Source organism: Branchiostoma belcheri, unplaced genomic scaffold (assembly GCF_001625305.1).
Source record: "Branchiostoma belcheri isolate BF01 breed outbred unplaced genomic scaffold, Haploidv18h27 scaffold111, whole genome shotgun sequence".
In the NCBI taxonomy this organism is placed as follows: domain Eukaryota; kingdom Metazoa; phylum Chordata; class Leptocardii; order Amphioxiformes; family Branchiostomatidae; genus Branchiostoma; species Branchiostoma belcheri.
Genome location: NW_017802503.1, coordinates 307746 through 322687, shown reverse-complemented (window position 1 = coordinate 322687; position 14942 = coordinate 307746). Strand labels below are relative to the sequence as shown.

Sequence of the window (14942 nt, the reverse complement as noted above, 5' to 3'; positions counted from 1 at the left end):
AACGGCTGTCGGGCGACTATGATGAGGAGAAAACATACTCCTACTTCGACTTTGAATGGGTAAGCGAAGTCCCTTACCACCATATTACCCCAACTGCAGACAGAAATTGCTTCCTCAAACGACTAGGCACATCTTACCTCCTTAGTCCACACTGTCTTGGCCGCGGAGACGAACTTGTCCACAGACCCAGGATACAGAACCCAAGACATAACAGTAGTATTCAAGCAACCATGGCATTAATTTTCTTTGAAGAACCTTGTGTTTAGTAAAGGATTGTTGCATGTTGCCAGTAATACTTGTGTTAGTGTACAGGTCTTTCTCAACATATATGGCATTGTATATTTAATATCATATTTCCTATGCACCATTCATTAAGTGCTGTCCACATATAGAGAGATATGGGAATAAGAAAAATATCAAAATGGTGCTTGTTTTGTTTTCTTTATAGACTTGTATACATGTAACAGTACAATCAGTGTCCAGGGAAATAGTAATTGAAAGGTTATCTGAGTTGGTAAGTTACATATTTTATTTAAAAAAAAACTGTTCTCCAACTCAAGAAATTTGAGTTTTCAACTATATCTGTCTTCATCAACTATCTGAGCCAAGTGCTGTGGCATTATATTTTCTACATCACTTTGATTGCAGAGCTGTTTGTGTGTTAACACAGTAAGTTTATGTTTAACGGTGCTTGTATGTTTTCTATCACAGTGTGAATGTTTACAGTAATCTAGTAATCGCCATCGTACAACCTATGCTGTCTTGCAAATATTATTTAGTATTTAGACAATAAACCGGATAGTGAATGTGAGTGAGTATGTAGTACTGTCGATGCAGTTAACTGACTTGTTTTTCTTGCCGTTTGGTCAGAAAAACAACAAGAGAGTAGTTACAAATTAAATATTCCACTTTCAAGATCCAAACGCAGGGGTCAGGTGTTTGGTGTAAGTAGTGTAAATGACTGGAGTTCTCTACATACACCTGATCTTATGGTCAACAGTCAGTGGAAAAGATCTAAACTTAAGTACTAGTACTTAGACCATCACTGGGAGCACCTGTGGTGCAGGCACGAAGGAGTCAACTACACCAGTTCACCACAGCTTTCTCAACTGCATGCGGAAAAAGGTATCTTAAGTGGTAAATATAGTGTTAATGACTTGACATCATGTTCAAATATATTATTTTCCACTAATTCAAGTTAATAAGTGAAAAGATAATCATATTGAATCTATTTACAGCAGACCCTTGTTAGACTAAAAGTCTGTACCAGTTTAGCAGTATTACTGCACAGAACTATCAAAATTCAGTACATAAAATATCTGTCATGATTACAATTTGCAGCACTGTTTATGTGCGGGTTACAATATACTTTCATGAAACCATTTCAGAACCTAAGTGTACTTGTATTTTTAGTATATTCCATCTGGGTTTGGCTTCAAGCTTGTTCATAAGTTTATTCCCTCTTCTCCTAGCATGAGGTTTTTTTCTTCTCATAGGAAAATGGTCCATTTTTTGTACCATGTATTTGGCATGTCTCTTCCATTTTTCTAGATGGTAAGTTGAATTGCTGCAATTCACTACTGCACACAGCTTCATGTTGAGGTCGGGAAAGTAACACTGTAAAAAGAAAAAGAGAAAAAAATTGAACCAAAAGTTGATGGATTTACGTTCAAAACATCAAGTCTTGAATGCACTAATGCAATGGCATTTGCATGCACAAAACCCCCATGTCCCTATGTATCCCGCTACGAAAACCACACTAAATATTTATAAACATATAGATGTCATCACTGCTTGTACTATTCCTAAATCATTATTTTTAATCGGTAATAATGTCGTGGTGAGACGGTGAGGATTGTGGTTAGAAAGCTCTATGTGCTTGGGGTGACACAAGAACACGTAGTGTATCGGTCTTCTGAAGACAAAGCTCATGCAGTTTATTTACAATTTTTACCGACTAAAACTGAAAAATTCCACCATTACCTTACACAAATAACCACTCTTACACGAAAAAAGGTATTCCAAAACTCGTTTTATCGAGATTGGACCGGAAAATTGAGCGGAAAACGTGAAGACGGAAGGCGTGCAGGATGGGGGAGGGGGGCATGCATAACTAATTAGGCGCTAGCGCTAGCTTGGATACCGTCAAAAAACGTACCGTAAATCCACTTGAAGATAAAGATATCGCGATATTTTAGGCAAGATAGGTCCAGAACATCGTTGGAACTCAGCCCAAGGCGGGCCACCACCGGTAACGCCGTGTGTAAGCTGGAAATCGAGACATACGCTGGCGCTGGGGACGATGGAGGCCGCGGGTTTGTTTATCTCCAATTCTTCGTCGCTAAGTAAACTCCGCGCAGGCGCACTAGTAATGGCGAATAGGCTTATTGGGAGCTACATGTAGTCCAGTACTGGTACTGGTGTGTGTTTAACTTTAACTCCCATACTCTTTCCCAATTGCTCAGTGTTGAACAGAGAAAGCAGTATATAACTCACCACCACATACCAAATACAAGTCAAACACCCTACCCGCTTGGCCATTGCACTGGCTATAGCTCTTTACCTATTCCCATCCTCATGTCTGAGGGTCAGGGACTATGGTGGCATCCATCTATTGCTCTACAAGCTTATAAAAAGAAGATGCGTTTGTGCCAGACCTGTGTGCCACAATGGTTGATGATTCTCTGCATCTCCTCGTGCACCAGCTCCACACATCTCAGACTCGGCTCCTCCAGACGACGGATCTGTTTCTTCACCAGCAGCTCAAACGACACTTCAGGTACGAACAGCGCCGGACGGGGGCCCTACAACAGGGCGGGAAGGTATAAGAACAGCAGTTAGGACTATAAAGTAGAGTGGATTCATTCCTCAACCTAACCAACATCTATCACACCACCAACATCCCTCAGAAAGACAACTAGAGCCACATAGTCCTGTTTAGAACTTTCATTGGTGTCAATGAAAGCTGAATAAAAGTTCATTTTTAAGGGGTAAAAGGCAGATGCCAGCATTTTCTGGAGAATTCAAGAACAGATTGGAAAAAACAAGCTCAGGGCTCGAATACTTTTTCCTACATACCTGCACTAGTGCAGGTAATAACATTGAAAATTGAACGCTACTGCAAAGGGACATTAAACCATGGTCCACTGTACATTGTACTAGTTGAAAAGAGTTACAGAACTTTCCCTGGTGCAATGAACCTGTATAGCATCTGTCTTCTCGGTCATAACAGGTGGAAGAGTAGCTCATCTGTTCATTGTGCTCATTTGAGCTATGGAGATCACTTCCACTTACCGTTGCGTTCCTAATGGCTGTGAGGATGTCCAGTTGTGACAGCCCTCCCAGGGGTTCGATGGAGTCCAGCGTACGGCCGAAGGTCTCGTGGAAGATGTAACATATTCTGGCACCACCACAGCTAGAGAGAGGGTCAAGAGACACGTGGGTGTCAGGCTTTCTATTCGCACAGAAACACACATCAACAGCACAGAGACCTAAGTAAAGAGACTCTTTTTACACAACCAAGTGTTTTATTCACAGCCGACGTTTCGGTGACCGTCTGTCACCTTCCTCAGGGCAATTCTGACTGGTTCACATTGCACTGCAGCACAGGTGTCGCTGCTATAGATGCATTCCCAAACGTAAAAGTACCTGTACAGGTGTAGTACCCACAAATGAGTCAAGAAAACTAAAAAAAGGGTAGAGCTTCTCATATACTATCATGACATTCATCAACAAAATTTTCAATGGGAAGAGTAAATCATATCCTGTATTGGAGACAACGAGAGTATGACAACTTTTCATCTACAAGACAGGATCTTAACTCACTTATAAGACAGACCAAAGAGAAATCTGTATGTTTTTATGTGTATAACTTACAGTTCTGTTGTCTCTATGTTTCTGGCTGTTCCCTCGATGGTGTTACAATATTGGGCAGCAAACTTGGTGATGATCTGTAGCAGTGTTGTTCCCTGTAGACACAAAACACAAAGTTAACATTTTTACTGGCTGAAGAACAAAACAGAGATTCCCAACTAAGTGAGCCACAAAGTGTTTTTCCACAAAGGGCAAAATTTTACTTTAATAAGGGAGAGACTTCAACTTTCTGGAACTATTGGACTTTCGTGAAGTTGGCAAAAATCCAACAACTTCTAGAGAAGACATGTTACACTAGAAAGGCCGACATTTGTTTGGGAGCAAAATGCAGCAAATGGCTTCACCAAATCCCCTGTACCAAAATTGGACCTATCCTCCTCCTGCACAAATGGATTGTTCCTAAATCACCCGTCCAAAACGTGAAGAGAAGAAACATGAGGGAAAACAATATGTTTCACCATGTGGTGTGGTGAAGCCATAAAAATGTAGGTGTAAGAGAGTTGCCGCTGACCTTGTCGTCCACAGGTTCCCCGAATGAGTTAAGAAGCTGCTGGAACTGTGAGGCCATGACGTTGATCCTGGTCTTCAGGTCCGGCAGACAGTCTCGGATGTGGTGCATCAGTAACTATGGCAACAGGAAAACAACAACTTTGTTAAAATACAATTAATAGGATGAATGAACAACTTACATGTATGAATGGATTTCCAGGATTTTGGGTCTGTTGGCCTATCCTAAAAAAGAAATTTAAAAAAGTTTTTGGAGAGATCTCAGTCCTAGATTTTGTAACAAGTCAGAATTTCTAGGCCATTGTAAGATAGGGCAACTGCTATTATAATAGCTTTCCCTCCTACCACAAGATGACTTCTGGGGATCTAAATTTATTCTGATACTTCATTGAACTTGACAGTAGGCTGGCCATTTAACCAACAACACTGGAGAGCAAAGGAAAGTGTTATTTGTACTTGTGCATGTGTTGAGGTATTATTTGCTAAGTCCCTCACTAGCCTGGGTACGTTTCAAACCTGACTGTTACAGACTTACTCTGTTAAGCGTCCTGGCGAGATGTGATGTTCCGTTCCTGCTGGCTAGCGACGGATATTTAACCAACGACAGTTGAAGACTAAAGATAAGTTATTTGTATTAAGGTATTTTTCCCTCACTAATGGTAACTTACTCTGTTAAGCGTCCTGGCGAGATGTGAGGTGCCATTCCTGCTGGCTAGTGATGGATATTTAACCAACGAACAAACAAACAAACAAACAAATAAACAGACTTACTCTGTTGAGGGTCCTGGCGAGATGTGATGTCCCGTTCCTGCTGGCTAGTGATGGGTATTTAACCAACCAACCAACCAACAAACAAACAGACTTACTCTGTTGAGCGTCCTGGCCAGATGTGAGGTGCCTTTCCTGCTGGCTAGCGATGGATATTCAACCAACGACAGTTGAAGACTGAAATATTATTTCCGAATTCCCTCAATAACCAGGGTACGTTTCAAACAGACTTACTCTGTTAAGCGTCCTGGCGAGGTGTGATGTCCCGTTCCTGCTGGCTAGCGATGGGTACTTCCTCTGTAGGAAGGCCGCCTCGTCCTTGATGGCCTCCTCGATGGGTTTTCTCTTGTTGATGTCCATCTGGCTGCGGTTGACCACCCCGATGATGCCCAGCTTGACCGGGATGACCCGACCCATCAGCACGTCGTGGGCGTCCGTGCCCGCGTCCATCAGGTCTAGCTTGGTGATGACCGCTAACGTGCGACGGCCTGGGGGAAAAAAAGGGGATAAAATGTTTGTAAGTTTTAAGAAGCAATTTTGTACACCTGCCTGTATCAGTGTAATGTTCCATTTACTAATGGGTGGTTTCTCTTTCTTGAACATTAAAAAAAAACATGTATACCATACATTATACATATGGTAACCAGACCCTCTAACTTTGTCCTACTACTTGCTACATAATTGTAATCTAACACCACAGGATGTCTGCTACAGTACCAGTTACTATGGCGACAGACGTCTGGTCCAGGTCACTGACTTTACTCCTTTGGAGAAGAAGAAGAAACTGAGCAAAAACTGTATGTTTCCTGAGAAAAGAAGATAAAATAATAACCCTGACTGACCATCTGGATCGACCTCCTTTGCGAACTTGAGTGCCTCAGACGTGGCCATGTCTGTGTTAGCGGAGGTGACAGCCAGGATGATGGAGTTGGGGTTGGCGATGTAACGCAGACACATCTCACGGATCTGGACCTCTATGTCAGGGGGCTGGTCTCCCACTGGCACCTGGGAAATATAACAGTTGACTTGAACTACTACCTATGAGGCAAAGTTTGAATACTACCAGAGTTAAAAGTCATCTGGTAACAACTGTCAAATGGATTGAAATTTTGGTATATGTATATCTGAAGCATGATCATGACTCTTGCTTAGAAGAATTAGGAGTGATCTACTGCATTTTATAAAGGGGAAGTCTCCAACATTCCCTGAGCATTAGATAGCTTTAAACAATGTTTAGAGTTAGATCTTCAAGGGTTAGGACTGGTGTAACAGGTCATTCGGTGTGATGTAGCCAGCTGCCGCTGTGCCGCGTGCCTGCGAAGCTGGTGTGTTATGCCGAAAGGCGGTTATACTGGCTATACAGATACAGAAGCTGGTGTGTTACGCCCAAAGGCAGTTATACCGGCTACACAGATACAGAAGCTGGTGTGTTACGCCGAAGGGCGGTTATACCGGCTATACAGATACAGAAGCTGGTGTGTTACGCCGAAGGGCGGTTATACCGGCTATACAGATACAGATTATACATCAGGATAATGTTTTTTTGCCTTACCTTTGTGATACCAGGCAGGTCAACTAAGGTGAGGTTGAGAACTTTGGGTGAGTAGATCTTCAGGTGGATGGCATCATCAGTGATACCCTGGGGAAAAGAGAAAACAATGTGTCAATCATGTATAGCTTAGAATATAGAAAAGAAACAAGCCTATTCCGTACACATTGTTTCATCAGGTTGGTAAGACACTGAGTAATATTTGTAGATTGTAGATACAGTTCCCTGTGGCCACGCATGTGTGTAGATATGTAAATGTTGTACATTTGGGAATGCATCTACAGCAGCGACACCTGTGCTGCAGTACAATGTGAACCAGTCAGAATTGCCCTGAGGAAGGTGACAGACGGTCACTGAAATGTCAACTGAATAAACTTTGAAAAGACTTGGTTGTGTAAAAAGAGTCTCTTTACTCAAGACTAGCTATTGTATAACTAGTATAAGGTTGATGTTGTAACCAGTACTAGACAGGGAATATTTCCTACCTTGTTAGTTCCAGTGATTCTGTCAGTCTCATTCTCAATCTCCTGTCTAATCTCATCAAAGTCTGTGTAGATCTGAAACAAGAGAAGTTGTGTCATTTATTAAGTTCATACACATTTAAATATGACCATAGCATACTGCATAGGTACATGTAAGGGTTTAAACATTGTTTTATTTTTCCATACTGTAAAAATTCTGTCTATGAAGGAACAATACATATGCACTATACCTATAATGACAATATGACAGTTTAAAATTGGCATATTTACTTGGGAGTTTAAAACTGTATTTTGACGTTAAACCAGATTTTGTTTATGTGTGATTGCTCACCTTATTTTTTGTATGTAGAAACTTCCCCCATTCCTCCACATCTGCATGTTCTATATCATACAGCACAAAGGAGAATACATGTCTGTATTATGAACCAGTCAATCAAATATCTTTATCATTGTCATCATTTTCTTCATCATTTTTGTCAGCACCATTTTCTCAATTATCATTTATCAATTATCACAGAACAAATCCACTCAGGAAATCTCACAACAGCAGTGTGAAAATAAAAATCAAACTTAGTTTTAGTACATATGAAAGAACTGGTTAAAAAAAGTTGAAACAGTTGAGCACACACCACATCTTCATTCTGATTGGCAAACCAAATTCTACAATATGGTAGTAAACTGATTACGGGGTAGTTTTTTTTCAACAGCTTCAATCCATTTTTCATATCTTCACACACAATAAGCAGTAGAAAGAAAGAAATGGGTAGGGATGCAGACATTGGATGGAGAGACAAGTACAGTACACAGAGAGAAGTGAACTACAAAGAAACACCTTTTATTTCCTGTTTATGCCCTCCATCTGGATAGGTGCAATGTAAGAGAGGGAAACATTAATGGTTACGGGGGGTAACACTGGCTGGTTCTGTCATATCATATGTGCATGGAACTTGGTCCTCAATTTTACAGTACAACTGTTCAATCAAATTTACGGATTCTGAGTTTTTTAAAAATCGTTTCAAAGTCTAAGAAGTACAAAGATTGCAGTTTTCATGCAAATTTGCCTCTCCCTACATATACCTAGCTTTATCTATACCTTACTTCAATCACTGTATTGTTCAATCTTGTTATCGTTTCAGGTGTTGCTACATTGTAAATGTAAGGACCAAATCCCAGACACATTTCATTGCAAACAAGGGAAAGGTTACTAGAACTTAGAAGGAAGAGGAAGAAGCCATCAAAAACATACATTTGATATTCATCCAATCCTGTACAGAAAGATAGGTACAGAACACGTTTAAATGTAACCCGTAAATATGTCAATTATAAAGAAGTGCACAGTAGGAAGCTATCTAAAACTGTAAAATAAGAGCGATGAACACTGTCTTTAAGTTAAACAGTATTTTAGCTATTCAAGAACTACTGGTTAAGTTGAACAGAGAAAGCTGTGGCCAGTAACAGTATAGAGATGTTTTTTTAAGAATTCTACATTGACTACGTCTTCCTTCTTACCTTCATCTTCTGAAGGTCTCTTCTTTTCCTCAGAGTTGACGTGAACCAGCTGTAGCACGAGGGGACGTCTGGTCACTATCCCAGTACCTGGAGTCAGTGATAACAGCATCATGTTTTCTGTCATTTCTTATTCTTCATTTGATTGCAATCTTCACATACATCATTCCAACATTTTGCATGTGAAGTTTGTAATTAAGGAGGGGATAAATATGCATGCGTAAAAAAAGCAATTTCACAATATTTAATAGTATTTGAACCCACAGTTTTATTCAACAAAATACATTGTATTTTCCCCTCTCCCATAATATTATTACAAAGGATTATTAACGTAAATACATTTGTACTCCAGGTCAAATCTAAACTTAACTGCACAACATCTGTATGAAATACAACATATGGTATTTACTGCTACATAACAGTAACTAGTAACAACAAACATACCAACGTTCATCACTATGCTACTAATAATATACCTCACAAAAGACAGTATGTCACATTTGAGTTACTAACCTCTGGGTAGGAAGTCTCTCCCCACCAGGCTTTCCAACACTGAACTCTTCCCACTACTCTGTATAACACAACAGCAAAACAACACGTTATGTACATGTACAATGTGTAAGTTCAAGTCAAGACTATTGTACAAACACACAATTCTCCACTGCCATTAGCCTTTCCAAGTGTGTCCCAAATCTGATTACCACAGATCAATGCTTGTTAGTGGGGGGAATCTTTACCTTGTGGATGTACAATGTGATTATCACTAGTATATAGGTAGCAACTCTATTCATAGGTACTGTATATTCTTTGAGCAAGAAAATTATGTATGGTATGGATATAATTCTTGTAAAATGATACTAGATAAATGTCTTAACATTTAGATATGAAAACGCACAAGTACAAAATGTAACTGAAGACATAAGGTATAAGAGATGTACTATTTTCAAGGCACTACATTACTAGTACTGGAATTGTTTCTTTTGGTAAATTCAGGTAAATTTTGTCGAGTGCTCTACATTCTTTTCTCAATCATTGCATAATAAAATGATATACATAATTTTTTTTAAATTATACAAATATTGTTGTCTGAAAATATACATTAACATGTTATGTCTGTTACTGTCTGGAAAGCATGACTTTCACGCCCCTGATTTTACAAGCAATTACCTGAACAGTCAGTGAATGTGTGCTGGGATTGGGCACATTTCAAAACCTCATACATCTTAAAAGCTGACTGGCTACAAATGTACATACACTTTTTTGGATATCACATGCATCCATAAATCTATATCACACTCACAGGCAAGACTAGAGTAATGCTGTTTTTCATGGATGACATGGAGAGGTAAAGAGGCCCAACTGCAAGGGAAACCTACAGCTTTGTATGAATCTGGGTCAAGACACACCCACCCAATATCTGCTGTGTACTGAATCAAATACTAGTACAAGAGTGATAGAAGAATCTATTTTGTGGGAGGATACAGAAGAAAGCAAGACTGGCGATTTTCTGTTGGCAAACTTACATACTCCCATACATACAAAAATGTACACTAGGATTCCTATGATTACAGATATTGTACATATACTACAATGTGATAGCAATGTGACCTGGTATACCATGCTGAGGCATGTTGAAAAATCAATATCAGGGTCAGAGCCATTAGATTCCTGGATTACTGGCCTAAATAAATGATGTTCTACAACTAATGCCATGTATTTATGTAGTACTAAAGGTAAATAAAACAAGGGTAAGATGATAAAATAACACATTGCCCCATTTAGTGAAGGTAGAATACAATATTAGAAATCTACAACAGTACATTTAGACAGTTTGTTTTTATACCATTCATTGCTGACATTGCAAAAAATCTCAGAATGTACATTTAACTAGAAGGTCATCACTAGCACTTTTTTCATTGATGTTCAATTCCTGCATTTTGGAAAATAACATCAAGAACATTTCGTTCTTTTTTTTCTTTTTTTGTACTTTTTTGCACTTTGTTGTTTTCATGATGTTCTTTTCAGCACCATCACCCCACCGGCCGCACTTAGCCGTGCACCCAGCACCCTGGTCGTGATGCCCCATTGAGGGGTTTTGACCAGTATTACATAGAAATAGAAACTTGCACCATGATAATTTAACTGACAAAGAAACTACAATGTACCACTACCAGAAACAAATACTAGTAGGGGATCATGAAGCATGCAATATTACCATTCAAATCAAAGGGTCATCAGTACATAGGTCAGATGACTTAGGTCAAACACTTCAACAGAATTACAGTCTAACTAGAATTCCGAGACCTCATACCTCCATGAAATATGATCTTGATATGTAAATGTAAATTTCTTCTTTAATTGTTCAAATGACCTGCATTAACATGATATATGCATCGTGATGTATGTTAACTTTTGATTAACTTACAGATGTCCCAAGTATGACATTCTCATCATTCACCATTACGAAATCATAGAATTTTCACATTAATTATGCAAATTAGGTCATCATTTGCATAATTAGTATCTGTTGAAGTTCCGCCTGCCATAGGTTACATAGTATAATGTAAAACACTGTAATTGTAGAATTTCCTCATTAATTATGCAAATAAAGTCCACATTTGCATAATTTACATTTAATTATGTACATCTCTCTCTCAGCTACCTACACACCAAAAATAATGAAAATATGTTGTTCCTGTCTGGACTTATTGGCTTTTAAACATTTCGTCCAGAAAGTGCCCTGCAGTTCCAGAACAAGCCGCTAGGGGGCCCAAACTTATATGACTTCTTTCCAAGCACGAGAGCTACTTTCCATCAAAATTTCATGACCCTAGCATGTCCAGATCGCGAGATAATGTAAAACACTGTAATTATAGAATTTCCTAATTAATTATGCAAATAAAGTCCTCATTTGCATAATTTGCATTTAATTATGTACATCTCTCTCTCAGCTACCTACACACCAAAAATAATGAAAATATGTTGTTCCTGTCTGGACTTATTGGCTTTTAAACATTTCGCCAGAACGTGCCCTGCAGCTCCAGAACAAGCCGCTAGGGGGCCCAAACTCATATGACTTCTTTCCAAGCACGAGAGCTACTTTCCATCAAAATTTCATGACCCTAGCTATGTCCAGATCGCGAGATAATGTAAAACACTGTAATTATAGAATTTCCTAATTAATTATGCAAATAAAGTCCTCATTTGCATAAATTTGCATTTAATTATGTACATCTCTCTCTCTAGCTACCTACACACCAAAAATAATAGAAAATAATGTTGTCTCCTGTCTGGTTGGCTTTTAAACATTTCGCCAGAAAGTGCCCTGCAGTTCCAGAACAAGCCGCTAGGGGGCCCAAACTCATATGACTTCTTCCCAAGCACGAGAGCTACCTTCCATCAAAATTTCATGACCCTAGCATGTCCAGATCGCGAGATATCAAAACCGGAAGTTGCGCTGCAGTACCAAGGGAAGCCACTAGGGGGACAAAAATCTCATCATTTCCAGTTTTCGTCACACCCTACCAACACACCAAGTATGAAACCAATCCATCCAGGCGTTCTTGAGTTATCTTGTTGACCAACAGACAGACGGACGGACGGACAGATAAACGCAACTGAAACTAGAATTCCGAGACCTCATACCTCCATGAAATATGATCTTGATATGTAAATGTAAATTTCTTCTTTAATTGTTCAAATGACCTCTGCATTAACATGATATATGCATCGTGATGTATGTTAACTTTTGATTAACTTACAGATGTCCCAAGTATGGCATTCTCATCATTCACCATTACGAAATCATAGAATTTTCACATTAATTATGCAAATTAGGTCATCATTTGCATAATTAGTATCTGTTGAAGTTCCGCCTGCCATAGGCTACATAGTATAATGTAAAACACTGTAATTATAGAATTTCCTCATTAATTATGCAAATAAAGTCCTCATTTGCATAATTTACATTTAATTATGTACATCTCTCTCTCAGCTACCTACACACCAAAAATAATGAAAATATGTTGTTCCTGTCTGGACTTATTGGCTTTTAAACATTTCGCCAGAAAGTGCCCTGCAGATCCAGAACAAGCCGCTAGGGGGCCCAAACTCATATGACTTCTTTCCAAGCACGAGAGCTACCTTCCATCAAAATTTCATGACCCTAGCATGTCCAGATCGCGAGATATCAAAACTGGAAGTTGCGCTGCAGTACCAAGGGAAGCCACTAGGGGGACCAAAATCTCATCATTTCCAGTTTTTGTCACACCCTACCAACACACCAAGTATGAAACCAATCCATCCAGGCGTTCTTGAGTTATCTTGTTGACCAACAGACAGACGGAAGGACGGACGGACGGACGGACGGACAGATAAACGCAACTGAAAATATAACCTCCATGACACATTTCATGGAGGTAAATATAACCTCCATGACACATTTCATGGAGGTAACTAGTAAGAGACATTGTCACAGGAACAGCTGTGTGGTAGAAGTACCTTATTAAGTACAGTGGAAGAGACAGATTATCTGATACAGGTTTTACAAGTACAGAAGCCAAACACACTAGTCTGCCAAAGGTCACGTATTGTACAGTGTCATTGAATTACAACTGAAAGAATGTCACAAAAAGGGCATCTTTAACTCCAAGTGTAACATGTCAACTGTGTACTTCTATGCAAGTAACATTCAAAAACCTGAGCCCTTTACTATTAAACTTTCCTTGCTACGTCATAACTCATTATCTTTGACCTTTCCCCAGTTTTTGGATAGCAGATATTGTCTGACCTTACATGACATTCTCATTACTCACGCTACTACTTTTACACTATATGTGTTCTAATGTCTACCCTACGTTCATATGAACTACCGTAAAATAAAAATGATGAAAGTCAAAGATCAGACTAGATCCTTATCTCCAAGCAGATGTTGGGATAGATTTCTCACTGTATCTGTATAGCCAGGATAACCACCATTTGCGGTTAGGTCTACCAAGACACACACGAGCTTTACTGACATGCCAACAAACCATCAAGTTGCAGAAAATGAGATGCAAAATGCAAAAAAGATTTATCAACTCAAGATCTTGGAGACGTCATTTTGTTTGTTTTTTTTACTCACCTTGTTGACTACCTGATAATCACCTATTTATAGTGTCTACATCACAAAAACACTGATGCAACCACACTTTTACATGTGGTCTAACAAGACTACTTGAATGAAAACTTATATGGCAGTACCACAAAAGGTTCAAAGCAAGTGATTTGAAGCCAGCTCATCCTCAATGGCAATATTACTGTATTGGTATAAAAATGCGTAACGTTAATTTACGAGTAGGTGCTAATAATATCAAATTTGCATATTTATAGAGATCTTTACCGTTGTGCCTAAACAAATTTTTGTGTCCATTTTTTCGTTGGTAAAGTACATGAAAGCCCAACTTTAATGACCAGTGCGTTAAAATCTGAATAATTAAGGACGCAAAAATAATCTGTTATTCTAAAATTTAACGACCCAAAATAATTTGACTTTCGGCATATCATACTTTCCCTTTCCTTGCGAAAAAATAAGAGACGTCAAATGTTATATGATGTTCTGTTTCTTGTCTTACGTGGACATTTTATTATGCATTTTTACGAAGGTCACACCACATACTTATATAGTTTTGAACGACAGAAGGGAATCGAAAAGAGGGAGGGGACTTCAGCTAGCTTTCACCGGTCGGTTCGTCCCGGGCAGGTCAACTCAACGGTTTTTACCTGCGTTCCGATCACCACAATCTGCGGCAGCTGGATGGAATCCGTGCCGACGGTGTTGAACACATCCTGCAGCTTGTTTATCACGGGAATCAGAGCCTCCATCGCCTCGCTTAAGGCCGGCAAATCGGCTGACAGAACCGCTAAACCTCTTCTACACACAGGAAGGCAGTTCCTCACTCCCCGTTTGGTTGCTCTTCGGAAAATGGCGAAATTCTGACGGAACGAACTACGCAGGCGCCGTGACCTTGAGCTGAACGAGCACTTCCGGTAATTTGCCAACTTTACTTCCGGGTCAGCAGCCAGGTGTTTCATGGCGGGAGAGCTTTAAAATGTTGGGCTAAAAAAATAGATTTGAGCGTATTTCTGGATAATTGTAGGGATAGGCGTTGATTTCAGTGTTAACAATGTAGTCTCACAGTTCGAGATGCAGTGATAAATACTGTATATAGATATATGCTGACTATGCAGCTTTATGGCAATGCCCAATGCATCTAAAT

General features: G+C 39.4%; 1 protein-coding gene and 1 long non-coding RNA gene across 2 annotated transcripts in view; both read right to left on the bottom strand.

The window, feature by feature from the left end:
• The window catches only part of LOC109488032 (dynamin-1-like protein), a 27092-nt gene extending 12480 nt beyond the window's left edge, over positions 1-14612 (bottom strand). The window contains 12 exon segments of the mRNA XM_019792175.1: positions 2658-2804; positions 3295-3415; positions 3877-3968; positions 4385-4498; positions 5383-5636; positions 5991-6153; positions 6701-6787; positions 7183-7254; positions 7511-7560; positions 8689-8775; positions 9199-9256; positions 14446-14612. Of these exon segments, the coding sequence (XP_019647734.1) occupies positions 2658-2804; positions 3295-3415; positions 3877-3968; positions 4385-4498; positions 5383-5636; positions 5991-6153; positions 6701-6787; positions 7183-7254; positions 7511-7560; positions 8689-8775; positions 9199-9256; positions 14446-14547 (1347 nt within the window). The 5' untranslated portion in view covers positions 14548-14612.
• On the bottom strand, positions 515-2365 carry LOC109488113. The gene is made up of 2 exons (XR_002141311.1): positions 2159-2365; positions 515-1617 (listed from the first exon to the last, which is right to left on the bottom strand). It is a non-coding gene; the product is annotated as an uncharacterized LOC109488113 (long non-coding RNA).
• Positions 14613-14942: the final 330 nt, after the last annotated feature.